At 38.6% G+C, this 19565-nt stretch overlaps 1 protein-coding gene across 2 annotated transcripts in view; it reads right to left on the reverse strand.

Annotated features, from left to right (window-relative positions):
- Nucleotides 1-19565, reverse strand: part of LOC119505038 (zinc finger protein 665-like) — a 78960-nt gene that overhangs the window by 12615 nt on the left and 46780 nt on the right. For both annotated transcript variants that reach the window (XM_037797728.1, XM_037797727.1), the window contains exon 3: nucleotides 276-402. In XM_037797728.1, the coding sequence (XP_037653656.1) occupies nucleotides 276-402 (127 nt within the window). The remainder of the gene's footprint in view (nucleotides 1-275; nucleotides 403-19565) is intronic.

The raw sequence follows: 19565 nt of genomic DNA on the forward strand, positions 1-19565 counted from the left end.
AAAGCAAATCAGTGGTTGCCAGGGGCAGAGGGGTAGGGATGGAGTAAGAGGATCCCATGCATAGGGCTACAAGAAAACTTTTTGAGGTGATGGAAATATTCCAAATTATGGTTTTATTGGTAGTAATGAACTGCATACATTACTCAAAACTCATCAGAGTTGTACACTGAAAAGTACTGCATTTTATTTTCTGTTACATATATGTGAGTAATATTAAAAAAATAAAAAAGAGAAAAAAGAGAAATGTACTCCACAGAGGGTTAGGATGCACTCACCCACTGAGACGAGGTGGCTGTAGTTCTCCAGCATCACATCTCTGTACAGGGTCCTCTGAGCAGGGCCCAGTTGCTGCCACTCCTCCTGGGTGAACTCCACAGCCACGTCCTTGAATGACACTGATGCCTGTAACAGCACATTTCTGGTCAATCTGAAGGGTGCAGAAACAGCTGACATGGAAAACACCTTAGGAAATTGACTCTCATAACATGTTTGCTATAAAGGATGCTGTGGTGGTTTGAAGCTGTATGTACCCCAGAACATGTTCTTAAATCTAATCTTTTAATGTGAGTGTAAACCTTTTTTAAGTAAGTGCTTTTGATGAGGCTACTTCAGTTAAAGTGTAACCCACCTCATTCCGGATGGGACTTAATACTACTACGGGAGTCCTAAATAAAGTGAAGGAATACAGAGAGAGGAGAGAAAACCATGGAAACAAGAAGCTGAAATCAATGAAACCCGGAAGAGAAGGGAGAGAACACCAGACACCACCATGTGTCTTGCCATGTAGCAGAAGAGCCAAGGATTGCTGACATCCAGTCTTCAGGAAGAAAGCATCATCTTGATGATTCTTTGATTTGGACATTTGCCGAGACTCTAACCATAAGCAAATAAATTCCCATTGTTTAACCTGAACCCATTCCATGATATTGCTTTGAACAGCCCAGGAAACTAAAACAGATGCCTATGATAGTCCTAATTGCAGGAAATCTTAATGAACAGACTTCTATATACAAAGTTGGACAAAAAGCTTCAGGGGCTCTAGGTATGGATGAGGAAGATCAAGAGAGAAGCATAGAGCAATTCCATATTTAATATTTGATGACATTTCTGTAGATATCACAGAATAAACTGTCATTTTCTAAGAGTTTGTTGCTAGGATATAGATAATGTTTTCGATTTTTAAAAATACTGACCATGTATGATGCCACTTGTTAACCTCACATTAATTCTAATAGCTTAGATGTAAATTCTTCTGGATTTTCTATGAACACAATTATGTTATATCTAAAAATGGGAGTTTTATTTCTTCCTTCTAAACCTTGCACCTTTTATTTCCTTATCTTTCTTTAAATCCTTGGTTAAAATTTCCAATAGTATATATATATTTTTTAAATTTTATTTTCAAATAAATTCAAAGTTACAGGATCAGTTGCAAAAACAATACAAAGCCCATACACAGAACTCCAGCATACCCTGATGCCCCTCCCCTGATACCCCAATCCACCAATTTTAACATCCTGCCACACCGCCATTTCTTTCTTTCCCTCCCTCCCTATCAACCATCATCTATTGCTCTGTCTTCTAAACATATGAGAGCAAACTGCACAGATCCTGGAACAAACACTGTAATTTACATATACAATTCCCATGAACAAGAACATTCTTTTATGCAACCCCATTAAGCGCAGCTAAGAACTCAAGAAATTCAACATTGATACAAAGCTTACATTTTTATATTTCCTTCTTTTTTTTTTTCTTATGTCCCAACTGTGCCCCTTTGAGCCTCCTGTCCTCCATCCTCAGATCACATCCATGATCATCCTTGGCATTCAATTGTCATCTATTTAGACTTTTTTTTTTTTTTCAATTGTGGAAACATATACACAGCCTAAATCTTCCCATTCCAACCCCTACCTAGCATTCCATTAGTGGGATTAATCACATTTAGAATGTTGTAATGCTATCACCTTCCCACCATCCATTACTAGAAATTTCCCTTCACCTCAAACAGCAACCCTACATTGATTTCTTAACTCACCATTGCCCCTACCCCTACTTCTCTTAACCCATACTCGACTTTTCATCTCTATGGTCATATTCTCTGATAATTTCTTTGTGTTTACTGTGGGGCTTAAATTTAACCTCTTAAATCTATAACATTCTTGTTTTTCTTTGATACCAACTTAACTTCAATAGGACACATAAACTATGTTCCTATACTCCTCCATTTCCCCACCTTTATATAGTTCTTCAAAAATTACATATTTTACATTGAGTCCAAAACCACTGATTTGTCATTAAAGTTTATGTATTTTATATCCTGTAGGAAGTAAATAGTGGAGTTACAAATCAAAAATTATTGACTTCTGTTTGTATTCCATTGTGGTTAGAGAATGTGCTTTAAATATATTCAATTGTTTTTGTTTTTTTTTTAATTTATTGAGGTTTGTTTTATGTCCCAGCATATGGTCTATTCTGGAAAAAGATTCGTGATCACTAGAGAAAAATGCATGTCCTGGTGACTTGGAATGTAATGTTCTATATATGTCTGTTAAAATTCTCTATATCTCTCTCTTTTCTTTGTTTCTCTGTTGGTAGGGCTGCCTTTAGTATCTGAAGTAAGGCAGGTCTTTTATTAGCAAAATCTCTCAGCATTTGTTTGTCTGTGAAAAATTTAAGCTCTCCCTCAAATCTGAAGGAGAGTTTTGCTGGATAAAGTATTCTTGGTTGGAAATTTTTCTCTCTCAGAATTTTAAATATGTCACGCCACTGCCTTCTCGCCTCCATGGTGGCCACTGAGTAGTCACAACTTAGTCTTATGTTGTTTCCTTTGTATGTGGTGAATCGCTTTTCTCTTGTTGCTTTCAGAACTTGCTCCTTCTCTTCAGTATTTGACAGTGTGATCAGAATATGTCTTGGAGTGGGTTTCTTTGGATTTATTCTATTTGGAGTTCGCTGGGCATTTATGCTTTGTGTATTTATATTGTGTAGAAGGTTTGGGAAGTTTTCCCCAACAATTTCTTTGAATACTCTTTCTAGACCTTTACCCTTCTCTTCCCCTTCTGGGACACCAATGAGTCTTAAATTTGGACATTTTATCTATCATGTCCCTGAGATCCATTTCGATTTTTTTTATTTTTTTCTCCATTCTTTCTTTTGTTCTTTCATCTTCTGTTCTGTGGTCCTCTAAGACACTGAGCTGTCATTCAACTTCCTCTTATCTTGTATTATGAGTATCCAGAGTCTTTTTAATTTGGCCAACAGTTTCTTTTATTTCCATAAGATCTTCTATTTTTTTATTTACTCTTGCAATGTCTTCTTTATGCTCTTCTAGGGTCTTCTTTATGTCCTTTATATCCTGTGCCATGTTCTTCTTCATGTCCTTTATATCCTGTGCCATGCTCTCATTCTTTGACTGTAGTTCTTTGATTAATTGCGCCAAGTACTGTGTCCCGTCTGATATTTTCATTTGGGTGTTTGGGATTAGGTTCTCCATATTGTCCTGTTTTATAATACACTTTAAGATTTTCTGTTGTTTTTGGCCTTTTGGCATTTGCTTTACTTGATGGGGTTCTTTCAAGTTATAAAAAATACCAATCTAATTTGTCAGATCTACAACTTGGTGGCGTACACTTTCTCTAACTAACAAGCAGATGGCATCTGCGAGTCACCTGTTCCCCTCAAGTCAGTTCTCCTCAACTTTGTCTTTGTGGTGTGTGGGGAAATGATTCTTGTGGGGTTCAATTGGTGCGCTCAGTTTGGGTGTGTTGTTGGTGCTATCCACCCTGAATGAGGGGCGTGTGTCTGGGTGGTTAGGGTGGCAGGGAAGCTTTAATATTCAAACCTCCCAGGTATTCCCAGATATTCAAGGCTGTTGCAAGAGTCTAAGCCTTCATTTCAGTCTTGCCACAGATTGTCTCTGCCGCTGACCCACAAGTCCCCGGCATTGATGTAGGGTCCCTGGGATTTCTGAGCAGGCCCCCCTTCTCAGCCGTGCTCTCCAGGACCTCTGCTGAGGGAAGGCTGTGCTACATCACAAGTGTGCGCCGTCCCTCAAGGGAAGCCCCGGGCTGCCAGGCTGTGCAGGGGCGCCCCCAGCTTGATGCAAAGATGGCTAAATGGGGTGTCTCAGCCCCCCTCCCTTTTCGCACAGCTCTGCCTTCCCAGTTCTGGGACAACTAGCTGTGGGTGCATCCAAGGCCACTGTCCACTGCCAATATTGTGGTGTGTGCACAGTGCCATGGGATACACTCCCCGTCACACTGGGTTACCGAGTGCAGCTCTGGGCTGTGGGTCCGGCCCCGGGGAGGAGTGTCTCCAGCCTGCCAAGAAGCCAGCTGCAAGCAGTGCAGTTTCTTTCTCCTTTTGGCTCTTCCCTCTGCCCCCCTGCCCTGAGGCAATCAGCAGCGGGCTTTCCTCCACGCCAGACACCGAGAGGTTGGCACAGCCCGCTCCTACTGTGCTTCACTGTGCAGTTCTCACCATCGTAACTGCAGCCGCTCCTGGGTTTTTTTGTATTTTTTTTTTCAAAGAACTAGTCCATCTCCAAATGCCAACATCCAGTTTCCCCATACCACAGTGCGGCCATGGGACTTTCAGCCGGCTTACTCAACTCGTTGCGAATGCAGACTCCCAGTTTCACCAAGTGCATGGTCCCCGTGGTTTTAGCAGAACTTGTCCAGCTGATGCATCACTGGAACTGGTGTTCTGGGTCACTTTCTGGTTTTTATCTAGTATTTTTCACGGAGGTGTTTTTTTGCCCTGTCTCACCTAGCCACCATCTTAGGTTCTCTCTCTCCAATAGTATATTTTTGAACTCAGAGAAGAGTCTTCTGTATGAAGTTATAATGTATAATGTTACCATAGTAGACTATTTTTAGATACCATATGTGATGGTTAGGTTCAAGTGTCAACTTGGCCAGGTGATAGTACGCAGCTGTCTGGTCAAGCAAACACTGGCCTAACAATTGCTATGAGGACGTCTGTGGCTGGTTAATAAACCAACAGGCTGCTTTATTAAAGCATAGTCAACTGACTGCAGCTGTGACTGATGCCTCACCAAAGGGCATGTCTTCTACAATGACAGAATGCAACTGGCTGGATTTAATCCAATTAATCAGTTGAAGACTTATAATTGAGACAGATAGAGTGAGACGATGAGCCCAGTGAAGCGTTTCCTGAGGAGTTCGTTGAAGTCGCCGGTTTGTTTCCTGAGGAGTTCATCGAACACATTCGTCGAAGATCCCCGTTCATTTCCTGAGGAGTTCGTCAAAGTTGCCAGTTTGTTTCCTGAGGAGTTCATCAAACATCTTCCTTGGAGTTGACAGTTTGCTGACTGCTCTACAGAATTTGGACTTGTGCATACCCACAGTTGCGTGAGTCACTTTTACAAATTTGATAGTCAGAGACACCTCTCATTGATTCTGTTTCCCTAGAGAACCCTAACTAATACACCATACATAAGGTAAAGAAAGATCCTTTTTATTCCTCTTATGTTAAAAACTCTTATCATGAGTGAGTCATTATACATTCTCAAAATCATTTACTACATACAATCTTATAAGTAACTAAGTCATGAAATGTTATCCTTTTTAAATATGTATTGATTCATTTTGCTTCTCTTGGCTCAAAAAATGGATATACAAAACTAAACAGGCATAGATAACCAGAGCATTAAATATCAAATATCATGGACCTGATACTGAAATCTTTTAAAATGGCTCAATAATTAAAAGTGTGGTCATTTTACATGATGAAATAGATTGACCTACAGAAGAAAAGAAAAAGTCAGAAATAGGCACAAATATATATGATTTCCTAATTACAATGCAGGCGCCATTGCAAATGAGTGGAGAAAGGCTGGTTTTCAGTGTCATAGGGATAACTAGATGGCCTTCTGGGACACGAAAGTTAAATCTATACCTTACAGTAAAACAAAATTCAAATGTATAAAAAGATCTGAATGCAAAAAATAAAATCCATCACTTTCTAGAAGATTACACAGAATGATTCTTTACATTGATACAGTGGAAAATGCCAAACTGGGATTCAAAATCCACAATCATGAAGGAAAACACTGCTAAATTTGACTACATGAAAATCAAATGTTTATGGGGAAAAAAAAAAACATAAGCAAGGCCAAAATATAAATGTCAAACTCTAGGAATACTGTACAATTTATATCACCCACACAGAATAGGACTACTAAGACATACAAGATACTGTAATTTAAAAAATCAGCATATCAATAGAAAAATGTATAAAGGATAAATAGTTCATTAAAAAGATAAATGCAAATTTCCCTGGCAACATGGGACATGACTTGCAGGGATGAGCTAGGCCCTGGCCTCATGGGATTGAGAAAGCCTTCTTGGACCAAAAGGGGGAAGAGAAAGGAAAACAATAAAGTTTCAGTGGCTGAGATATCTCAAATAGAGACAAGAGGTCATTCTGGACAGTATTCTTATGCATTATGTAGATATCCCTCTTTAGTTTTTAGTGTATTGGAATTGTTAGAAGGAAATACCTGAAACTATTAAAATGCAACCCAGTAGCCTTTATTCTTGAAGACGACTGTATAACTATATAGCTTACACTGTGATTGTGAAAACTTTGTGGCTCCCGTTCCCTTTATACAGTGTATGGACAGATGAATAGAAAAATGAAGACAAAAAATAAATGAGTAATAGGGAGAGATGGGGGAGAGATGTTTTGGGTGTTCTTTTTTTTTTTTTTTTTTTTGAATTTTTATTGAGATTGTTCACATACCATACAATGATCCAAAGTGTACAATCAGTTGCTCCCCGTACCCTCATACAACTGTGCATCCATCACCACACTTAATTTTTGATCAATTTTTAGAAACTTTTCATTACTCCAGACAAGAAATAAAGTGAAAGATGAAAGAAAAAAGAGAGAAAGAAAAGGAAACTCAAATCCTCCCATATCCCTAACCAACCCCCCTCCATCATTGACTTGTAGTATTGGTATAGTACATTTGTTACTGTTTACGAAAGAATGTTGAAATACTACTGACAGTAGTATATAGTTTGCGATAGGTATATATTTTTTTCCTATATGCCCCTCTATTATTAACATCTAGCTGTATTGTCATACATTTGTTCTGGTTCATGGAAGAGATTTCTAATATCTGTACAGTTAATCATGGACACTGCCCACCATAGGATTCAGTTTTATACATTCCCATCTTTTGACCTCCAACTTTCCTTCTGGTGACATATACGACTCTGAGCTTCCCCTTTCCACCACTTTCACACACCATTCAGCACTGTTAGTTATTCTCACATCTTGCTACTGACACCTCTGTTCATATCTGTTCTAGTTTGCTAATGCTGTGGAATGCAAAACACCAGAGACGGATTGGCTTTTATAAAAAGGGGGTTTATTTGGCTACACAGTTACAGTCTTAAGGCCATAAAGTGTCCAAGTAACACATCAGTAATCGGGTACCTTCACTGGAGGATGGCCAATGGCATCCGGAAAACCTCTGTTGGCTGGGAAGGCACGTAGCTGGGGTCTGCTTCAAAGTTCTGGTTTCAAAACGGCTTTCTCCCAGGATGCTCCTCTCTAGCAAGCTTGCTCCTCTTCAAAATGTCACTCACAGCTGCACTGAGTTCCTTCTGTTATGTCAGCTCATTTATATGGCTCCACTGATCAACTTAAACCCACCCTGGATGGGTGGAGCAACACCTCCATGGAAATTATCCAGTCAGAGTCATCACCCACAGCTGGATGGGGTGCATTCCAAAGAAACACTCAAAGAATTACAATCTGATCAACCCTGATAATGTCTGCCCATACAAGATTACATCAAAGATAATGGCGCTTGGGGGACATAACACATTCAAACTGGCACAATATCCAAACATTTAAGTTCATCCTAGTTGAACATTCTGCTCATACTAAGCAACCACTCCCCATTCTTTAGCTTCATCCTATATCTTGGTACCTTATATTTCATGTCTATGAGTTTACATATTATAATTAGTTCCTATCAGTAAGACCCTGCAATATTTGTTCTTATGTGTCTGGCTTATTTCACTCAGTATATTGCCCTTGAGGTTTTGTCATCAAGCCATTTTTTTTTTTAAGATGGTTTTGTTCACATGCCATACATTCCATCCTAAGTAAACAATCAATGGTTCCCTGTATAGTCACATATTTATCTGTTCACCACCTTCACCACTATCTATATAAAGTTGTCTACATTTCTTCCACAAGGCAGGAGGGAGAGTCAAAGAATGTAGAGAGGCAAAAGAAAAAGAAAACAGAAAGAGGAAAAAAAATGACAGCTAGGAAGCAGCAAAAAAGATAATCTTAAATCAAAGTAGAATAAAGAGTCAGACAACACCACCAATGTCAAGTGTCTCACAAGCCTCCCCTCCCCCCCCTTATCTGCATTTACCTTGGTATATCACCTTTGTTACATTAAAGGAAGCATAATACAAAGATTCCTTTAATTACAGTCTCTAGTTTACATTGACTGCATCCCTCCCCCAATGCCTCCCCATTTTTAACAACTTGCAAGGTTGATATTTGCTTGTTCTCCCTCATGAAATAACGTATTTGTACGTTTTACCACATTTGTTCAACACTCTAGATTTCACCGAGTTACACAGTCCCAGTCTTTATCTTTCCTTCTTTCTTCTGGTGTCTCACATGCTCCCAACCTTCCTCTCTCAACCATATTCATACCATGTTCAATGTACTTACATTGCTGTGCTACCATCTCACAAAACTGTGTTCCACACCTCTCACTCCTGTCTTCTCCTATCACTCTGTAGTGCTCCCTTTAGTATTTCCTGTAGGGTGGGTGTCTTGTTCACCAAGTCTCTCATTGTCTATTTGTTGGAAAATATTTTGAGCTCTCCCTCATATTTGAAGGACAGTTTTGCTGAATATAGGATTCTTGGTTGGTGGTTTGTCCCTTTCAGTATCTTAAATATATCACACCACTTCCTTCTTGCCTCCATGGTTTCTGCTGAGAGATCCGCACATAGTCTTATTAAGCTTCCTTTGTATGTGATAGATCTCTTTTCTTTTGCTGCTTCCAGGATTCTCTCTTTGTCTTTGATGTTTGACAATCTGATTATTAAGTGTCTTGGCGCAGGCCTATTCAGATCTATTCTGTTTGGAGTATGCTGTGCTTCTTGGATCTTTAATTTTATGTTTTTCATAAGAGATGGGAAATTTTCACTTATTATTTCCTCTATTATTGCTTCTTCCCCTTCTCCCTTCTCTTCTCCTTCTGGGACACCAGTAATATGTACATGCTTGTACTTTGTTTCATTCTTAAGTTCCCAGAGACGTTGCTCATATTTTTTCATACTGTTCTCAATCTGCTCCTTTGCATGTAGGCTTTTAGGTGTTCTGTTCTCCAGTTCCTGAGTGTTTTCTTCTGCCTCTTGAGATCTGCTGTTGTAAGTTTTCATTGTGTCTTTCATCTCTTGTGTTGTGCCTTTCATTTCCATAGATTCTGCTAGTTGTTTTTTTGAACTTTCGATTTCTGCCTTATGTATGCCCAGTGTTTTCAAAAACACTGCCTTTATCTCTTTTGCCACATCTTCTCTAAACTTTTTTAATTGATTTAGCATTAGTTGTTTAAATTCCTGTATCTCAGTTGAAGTGTACATTTGTTCCTTTGACAGGGCCATAACTTCATTTTCCTTAGGGTAGGTTGTAGTTTTCTGTTGTCTAGGCATCTGACCTCCTAGGCCACCCAGTCAGGTTTTCCCAAAAGAGAACAGGCTCAGGTCACAGAAAGAGGAAACAGTCAGTATCCGGTTTCCCTGATGGTTTTTCTTAGAGTATTGGCACACCCTGTGCTTTTCTGCCTGGCAGGTGCACCTGTCAGCCTGTCATGGGCTGGTGTAAGAGGGTGTGGCCTGTAGTTCTCCTCCCCCAGGTTCTGGGGTCTGGTTCTGAATGTAAGGCAGGTAGTAGAACAGCTGGGCCCCTCCCTTTCCTCTTGGGAAGCTATGCCCCCTCCAGAGAGGTCACTTGCATATCAATAAGTTCTTTGTTTCTCTGACTCTGCTGGTCAAAGTGCTGCAATTTTAAAATGGCTGAGGCTTTCTTTACTGCAAAGCGCTGTGGGCTGAAAATGGCTGAGCTACCCAGGTTGAGAGAGAGAGAAAGGGACAGAAAGCTCCCAGATTCACCCTTCGGCCAGAGATAGCACCTAATCCTCCGGGCTCCCTGTCCTGAGACAGAGATGTCCCCTGACTGTCCCAAGGTCAGTCGTCACCAAAAGCCTCTGTCTGCTTGTTGGGGATTCGCTGTCTGTATTGAGCAGTTAACATTAAAACCCCAGTTGCATCTGGGCTGAGGTACACTCACTTGTTCAGAGAGTGCTGCTCTCTAGCACCACAAGGCTTCCATGACAGAGGAGCTCTCAGCTCTCGGCTCTCGGCATGGGTCCACAGTTTCTACTTACAGATTTTATGCTGCGATCTCGGGCATTCCTCCCAATTCATGTTGGTGTGTGATGAGTGGACAGTCACATTTGTCTCCCTGCAGTTATTCCAGGTTATTTACTAGTTTTTTGGTCGTTTATGAATTGTTCCAGGGGGACTCACAGTCTTCCACTCCTCTCTATGCCGCCATCTTAGCTCCTCTCTGGGTGTTCTTTTTAACTTTAACTTTTGTTATTCTTTTTTGTGTGTGGTAATGAAAATGCTCAAAAATTGATTGTGGTGATGAATGCACAAGTATATAATGGTACTGTGAACAACTGATTGTACATCACTGTGCTGGTTTGGATGTATTATGTCCCCCAAAACACCATTATCTTTGATGCTGTCTTATGTGGGCAGGAAATGTATTGGTGTTGATTGGGTTGGAGACTTTTGATTGGATGTTTCCGTGGAGATGTGATCGATCAATCAACTGTGGGCGAGATCTTTCACTGGATAATTTCCATGGAGATGTGGCCCTGGCTATTCAGCACGGGCCTTGATTAGTTTACTGGAGCATTATATAAGCTGAAACAGAAGGAGTGAGCTTGCTACAGCCAAGAGGGACATTTTGAAGAATGCACAGGAACTGAGAGAGGAACTGCATGCAGTTTACAGAGACATTTTGGAGACAGCCTTTGAAAGGAGACTTTTGCTCTCAAGAAGCTAAGAGAGGACAAACACCCCAAGAGCAACTGAGAGTGACATTCTGGAGAGAAGCTGAAGCCTAGAGAGGAACACCTGGGAGAAAGCCATTTTGAAACCAGAGCTCTGGAGCAGATGCCAGCCACGTGCCTTCCCAGCTAACAGAGGTTTTCTGGATGCCATTGGCCATCCTCCAGTGAAGGCACCCGATTGCTGATGCAACCTTGGACACTTCATGGCCTTAAGGCTGTAACTGTGTAACCAAATAAACCCCCTTTTATAAAAGCCAATCTGTCTCTGGTGTTTTGCATTCCAGCAGCATTAGCAAACTACAACAACTGTTGATGACTGTATGGTATATGAATATATTGCGATAAAATTGTATTTTAAAAAAAGAAATACAAAAGAAAAATTGTGCAGTCACTATGGAAGACTGTTTGGCAGTTCCTCAAAAAGTTAGGTATACAATTACCATATGATCAAGCAATCCAACTTCAGGGCATATACCCAAAAGATTTGAAAGCAGGAAATTGAACAGATATTTGCCCACCAATGTTCATGGTGGCATTATTCACAACTGCCAAAAGGTCGAAGCAACTCAAGTGTCCATCAACCAATGAATGGATAAATAAAATGTGGTAAATACATACAATGGGATATTATTCAGTCATAAAAAGAAATGAAGTTCTGATAAATGCGAGAACATGGATGAACCCTGAAAACATCATGTGGAGTGAAATAAGCCAGATGTGAAAGGACAAATATTGTATGATCTCACTTATATGAAATAATTAGACTATGCAAACTCAAAGAATCAGACTCTAGAACACAAGTTACCAGTGGTCAGGGCAGGGGTAGGGAATAGGGACATAATTCTTAAATTGTACTGAGTTTCCATTTATTAAACAACTATTGATTTCTTCCTTCATTTCCTCTTTGATTTTTAAAGTCATATTTGTTTAACTGTCCATATATGCATGGACTATTTCTGTAACATATTCTGTTTTATTGACCTTTTTCTTTATTACTGCACTAGCAACAGTGTTATTTACCTTACTTTTACAATATAGCTTTATATTTGGTAGGGCACGTGCCTTTCACTACAACCTGTTCCAAAACTTTTAAAGGTTAAGGAATAAAGCTCTAACAAAATCCATTTTGATTGGAATGGAAAAAAATGATAAATATTTCATGAAGAATGGATATTTTAAAAATATTTGGGATTCTCATTCATATATATGACACAAGTTCTCATTTCTTAAAAGTCTACATTTATATTTTTGGAAGCTTTGATACTTCATAAAGATGTTATATACTTTTATTAAATTAACGCACATTTTTTGTTTTTGGTTCATGAATGCTACATTTCTTCCCTTGCATTGTGTAATTGCTTTTGCCTTTATAAATAAAGGTATTGCTCTTTGTTTATATTTCTTGCATCAGTATATCTTCATTGAACTGTTATTAGGTCTGATAGTTGTTCATAAGATTCATAAGATTTTCAAGGTAAACAAACATAAGCAAATAAAATGATTATTGTCCCACATTTAAAAAAAGAGAAACAAATGAGCTACAAATTAAAAAAAAAAAAAAAAAAGCTGTTTCACCTTACTCAAGAGAAGACAAAAGCTTATAAAACTCATCAGAAATATCATGTTTTTATAACATTGGTAAAAACTCAAAAAGTTTGACACCACAATGCCTATTTGCCAGGCTGTGGGTAAACTGGAATTCTGATCCTATTGGCTCCACCTTCAAATTACATCCCTTTAAAGCAGCATTTCTTCTAGAATTACTGAAACAGCTCCCAACATTGTTCATGCTTCCATTACTGCCACCAGGGCCTGACTACCCCTCTTCTGTTCTCCAACAGTATCATATTCTTTTAAAATACATGTCAAAGCTGCCCTTTCTTAGCTCAAAACCCTCTGTTTTCATGCAAATGAAGACGGATATACTGTAGTCATGATCTGGAAGACCCAATATGATCAAGATGTCATGCAACCTAAATCAAAATCTCAGCAGCGTTTTCTGAAATAGACAAAAATATTTTTAAAAATTTATAAAAGGAAGCAAAGGTGCCAGAATTTTCCAAACAATTTTGAAAAAGGAGAAGAACAGAGAATCTGAAAGGGTAAATTTTAAAATAGCAGACCTTATGGAAATAAAAGACACTGTGCCTCAAATAAAAAATATACTAGAGACACACAATAGCAGATTTGAAGAGACAGAAGAAAGGATAAGTGAACTTGAGGACAGATAACTGAATGCGAGCACACAAAAGAACAATTGTGAAAAACATAAAGAAAAATTTGAAATTGATCTCAGAGAAATGACGGACAACATGAAGCAAATACATGTAAGAATCACTGGTGTGCCAGAGGAGAAGACAAGGGCAAAGGGCTAATAAGAGTATTTCAAGACTTAGTTGAGGGAAACTTTCCAAACCTTCTAAATGTCATAAATTTGCAAACCAAAGATGCCCAAAGAACTCCAAATACAATAAATCCAAATAAACCTACTCTGAGACATATACTGATTTGACTGACAAATGCTGAAGAGAAGGAGAAACTTCTGAAAGCAGCAAGAGAGAAGCAATTCACCACATACAAGGAAAACAACATAAGACTAAGTACTGACTACTCAGTGGGCACCATGGTAGCGAGAAGGCAGTGGTATGACATATTTAAGGTTGTGAAAGAGAAAAATTGCCAGCCAAGAATTATTAACCAGCAAAACTCTCCTTCAAAATTGGGGGAGAGTTTAAAATTTTCACAGACAAACAAATGCTGAGAGAATTTGTTAACAAGTGACTTGCCCTGAAAGAAATACTAAAGGAAGCTCTACCAGCTGAGAAAAAAAGAAAGGAGAGAGAGGTCTGGAGAAGAGCCCAGAACTGAAGAGTCAACAGTAAGGGTAACTTAAAGGAAAAAATGAGAGAGGGGGAAAAATAGATCTAACAACTAAAAACCAAAGGATAAGATGGCTGGTTCGAGAACTCCTATCACAGTAATAACTTTGTAAATGGATTAAACTCTCCAATTAAAAGATACAGACTGGTAAAATGGATTAAAACATATGACCCAGCGATATGCTGTTTACAAGAGACTCATCTTAGACCCTGGACACAGAGACTGAAAGTGAAATGATGGAAAAAAATATTCCATGCAAACTGCAATCAAAAGAAAGCTGGCATAGGTACACTAATATCATACGAAATAGACTTTAAATGCAAAGAAGTCATAAGAAATAAAGAAGGACACTATATATTACTGAAAGGGATAATTCACATAGAAGAAATAACAATTATAAATGTTTTTGCACCCAATAAAGGAGCTCCAAAATACATGAGACAAACATGGCTAAACTGAAGGGAGCAACACACACGTCTACAACAATAGTGGGAGACTTCAATATACCACTCTCTTACATAGACAGAACAACTAAACACAGGATCAATAAGAAAATTGAGAACCTAAACAATATGATAAGTAAATTAGACTTAACAGACATATATAGATCGTTACACCCCAAAGTACCAGGATATACATTCTTCTCTAGTGCCCATGGAACGTTTTCCAGGATAGATCACATGCTGGGGCACAAAACCAGTCTTAATAAATTTAAAAAGACTGAAATTATTCAAAGCACATTCTCTGACCACAATGTAATGCAACTAGAAATCAACAACCACAAAAGAATCAGCTCTTTCTCAAATATATAGAAGTTAAGGATACTCCTAAACAACCAGTGAGTCAAAGAAGAAATAGCAACAGAAATTGGTAAATATCTAGACAGATGAAAACGAGAACACATATCAAAACCTTTGGGATGCAGTGACGGTAGTGCTGAGAGGGAAATTTATAGCTCTAAATGCATATATCAAAAAGCAAGAAAGAGATAAAACTAAAGACCTAACTGAATGACTGAAGAGGTTAGAGAATGATTAGCAAACTAACCCCAAAGCAAGGAGATGAAAAAATTAAAAGATTAAAGCAGAAATAAATGAGCTGGAGAACAAAAAAACAAGAGAGAGAATAAATAAATCCAAAAGTTGGTTCTTTGAGAAGAGCAATAAGATGAAAGACCCTTAGCTAGACTGACAAAGTCCAAAAGAGAAACGACCCAAATAAACAGAATCAGAAATGAGAAGGGGATAATTACTACAGCTCCTGAAAAAAAAAAAAAAGTCATAAGAGGATACTATGAACAAATGCATGCCAAAAAGCTAGACAATTTAGACGAAATGGACAATTTCCTGGAAACACATTAACAGCCTAGACTGACCCAAGAAGAAATAGAAGACCTCAACAAACCAATCACAAGCAAAGAGATCCAATCAGTCATCACAAATCTACCTAGAAATAAAAAGCCCAGGGCCAGATGGCTTCATAGGGGAATTTTACCAATTTTTCCAAAAGAATTGACACCATTCCTGCTCAAACTCTCAAAAAATTTAAGAAACAAGAACACTACCTAACTCATTTTATGAAGCTAGTATCACTCTGATACCCTAACCAGAGAAAGACACTACAAAAAAGGAAAACCATAGGCCAATCTCCCTAATGAATATAGATGCAAAAATCCTAAACAAAATACTTGCTGATTGAATCAAAAGGCACATTAAAAGAATTATACACCATGACCAAGTGGGGTTCATCCCTGGCATGCAATGGTGGTTTCAACATAAGAAAATCAATTAAAGTAATTCAACACATTAACAAATCAAAAGGAAAAAGCAAATGATAGCATCTTGATAGATGCTGAAAAAGCATTTTACAAAAATTCAACATTCCTTTTTGATAAAAACACTTCAAAAGGTAGGAATTGAAGGAACCTTCCTCAATATGATGAAGGGCATATATGAAAAACCAATGCCAGCATAGTACTCAACAGTGAGAGGCTGAAAGCCTTCCCCCTAAGATCGGGAAAAAGACAAGAATGCCCACTGTCGCCTCTATTATTCAACGTTGTGCTACAAGTTCTAGCCAGAGCAATTTGCCAAGACAAAGATATAAAAGGCAACCAAATTGGAAAGGAAGAAATAAAACTGTCATTATTTGCAGATTATATGATCTTATATTTCAAAAATCCTGAGAATTCAACCACAAAGCTACTTGAGCTAATAAACAAATTCAGCAGAGTGGTGGAGTATAAGATTAATGCACATAAGTTGGTAATGTTCCTATACACTAGTGATGACCTAACTGAAGAGGTAATAAAAAAAATTTCATTCACAATAGCAACTAAAAAAAGCAAGTACCTAGTAATAAACTTAACCAAGGATGTAAAAGACTTCTGCACAGAAAATTATAAAATTTTACTAAAAGAAATAAAAAAGGAACTAAATAGGTGGAAAAATATTCCATGCTCATGCAGACGAATACTAAACATTGTTAAGATGTCCAACTCTACTGAAACTGATCTACAGATTCAATGCAATTCCAATAAAATTTCCAAAAACCTACTTTGCAAACTTGGAAAAGCTAGTTATCAAATTTATTTGGAAGGAAAAGGGGCCTCGAATTGCCAAAAACATCCTAAAAAAGAAGAATGAAGGGGCAGGACTTACTCTTCCAGACTTTGAGCCTAGTATTAAGCTACACTGCTCAAAACAGCATGGTGCTGGCATAAAGATACACATATTGATCAATGGAAATGAATTGAGAGTTCAGAAATAGAACCCAGATATACAGTCAACTGATTTTTGATAAGGCACCCAAATCCACTGAACTGGGACAGAACAGTCTCTTCAACAAATAGGGCTGAGCTGATAGGACAGCCATAACAAAAATAATGAAAGAGGACCCCTACCTTACACCCTATAAAAAATTAACTCAAAATGGATCAAAGTCCACAATATAAGAGATAATATCATAAAACTTCTAGAAGATATTGTAGGGAAACATCTTCAAGACCTAGTATTAGGAGGTTGCATCAAATGGGAACTCCTGAAACTCAAAAGCTTCTATACCTCAAGGGACTTTGTCAAAAAGGTGAAGAGGCAGACAATGCAATGGGAAAAAATATTTGGAAACCATGTAGCCGATAAAAGACTGATATCTTGCATATATAAAGAAATCCTACAACTCAACAATAGTATGAACAGCCCAATGATAAAACGGGCAAAAGATATGAAAAGACATTCCTCTGAAGAGGAAATGCAAATGGCTAAAAAACACATGAAAAATTGTTCATCTCCATTAGCTATTAGGGAGATGCAAATCAAGACCACAATGAGCTATCCTCTCACATCAATAAGAATGGCTGCCATCAAACAAACAGGAAACTACAAATGCTGGAGAGGATGTGGAGAAATTGGAACTCTCATTTGTTGCTGATGGGACTGCCTAATGGTACAGCCACTCTGGAAGGCAGTTTGGCAGTTTCTCAGAAAACCAGATATTGAATTACCCTATGATCTGGCAATTCCACTTATCAGTATATACGCAGAAGATTTGAAAGCAGTGACATGAACAGACATTTGTACATCGATGTTCATAGCAGCACTGCTCACAACTGCCGAGAGATGGAAACAATCCAAGTGTCCTTCAACAGTTGAGTGGATTAACAAAATGTGGTATATACATACGATGGAATATGTGCCGGTTTGAATGTATTGTGTCCCCCAAATGCTATTATCTTTGTGGTCTTGTGGGACAGACGTTTTGGTGCTGGTTAGATTTGCTTGGAATGTGCCTCACCCAGCTGTGGGTGGTGACTTTGGTGGGATACTCCCATGGAGGTGTGACCTCACCCATTCAGGGTGGGCCTTGATCACTGGAGCCATATAAAACATGCTGACTCAAAGAGACTGGACGGAGTGCAGCCGTGAGTGACGTTTTGAAGAGGAGCAAGCTTGCTAGAGAGGAGCATCCTGGGAGAAAGCCATTTTGAAACCAGAACTTTGGAGCAGACACCAGCCACGTGCCTTCCCAGCTAACAGAGGTTTTCCGGACGCCATTGGCCATCCTCCAGTGAAGGTACCCGATTACTGATGTGTTATCTTGGACACTTTAGGGCCTTAAGACTGTAACTGTGTAGCCAAATAAACCCCCTTTTTATAAAAGCCAATCCATCTCTGGTGTTTTGCATTCTGCAGCATTAGCAAACTAGAACAGAATACTATGCAGCAGCAAGAAGCAACAAGGTCCTGAAAGATACGGCAACATGGATGAACCTTGAAGATATAATTCTTAGTGAAATAACTCAAGAAACAAAAGGAGAGATATTGTATGTTACCACTTTTATGTAAAATCAATGTCTTATAATATAGAATATTGGGGATCTAGTGATAGACAGCAGCTATTGAGGAGGAATGATAATCTAGTATGTTCAGATATGTTCATGATTAAAGCTACATTAATGGATAGGGGTGACAATTGTTTGTTAACGGGATTATGAGTATCAGAGCTGTATTGAAGGCGAATAGGATTGATAAGGGTTGTTTAAAGGCATGTTTCCCACATATCAGCACCACAAATATAGATAGGTGATTGCATGATATACTTCTAAGGTATGACACTAGCACAGAGAGTTGACAACAGAAGGGCATATGGGAAAAATCTACATATTGCATACTAGGGACTATAATTAATAGGAATATCATATTAGTATTACACAAATACCAGGGACAAATAATTAAGGGCTGACAAGAGCTATGAGATGTTTTGGGTTATAAGAATTGTTTAAAATGAAGAGTGATGAGGACTGTACAACTAAGTGATAATAATGTGAGATATGGATGGATTACAATGGACATAACATATGCTATGTGAACTTTGGATCCCCCTACTTTAAAAAGCAAGCCCTCGGTATTGGGGCTTGCTTGGGTGATAGTCATGGTTGTAAAGGGGAGGCTAAGCTCACCTGTAATTATGCCTAGGAGTCACCTCCAGAGAACCTCTTTTGTTGCTCAAATGTGGACTTTCTCTAAGACTTACTCTGTGAATAAATTCATCACCATCCCCCCAACATGGGATAGGACCCCCCAAGATGCATCCTGGCGATGTGGGACATGGATTCCGGGAATGAGCCTGACCCTGGCATTGAGAAATTCAGAATGCCTTTTTGACCAAAAGGGGGAAAAGAAAGGCAACAAAATAAGATTTTAGTGATGAAGAGAATTCAAATAGAGTCAAGAGGCTGTCCTGTTGGTTACTCCCATGCAACCTTCACCTAGATATGCTAAATGACTACAATATGATAAGCCCAAGTCAACAGTAGTCTTGAAAACCTTAAAGAATACTCAGATCCCTATATGAGACTCTATAAAAGTTTCACTGACTAAGTTTTGTCTTCAGAAACATAAATCCTTCAGAGTGCTTCTATGTCAGGTAAGTCCCAAAACCCAGAGGTAATAGCCTCTTCAAGGACATCAACTAGATGTGTTCCCTTTCTCATAAAGTTGACACCACTTTTCAATATGAACAGGTTAGCATGGTC

This window comes from Choloepus didactylus, chromosome 10, assembly GCF_015220235.1.
Source record: "Choloepus didactylus isolate mChoDid1 chromosome 10, mChoDid1.pri, whole genome shotgun sequence".
In the NCBI taxonomy this organism is placed as follows: domain Eukaryota; kingdom Metazoa; phylum Chordata; class Mammalia; order Pilosa; family Megalonychidae; genus Choloepus; species Choloepus didactylus.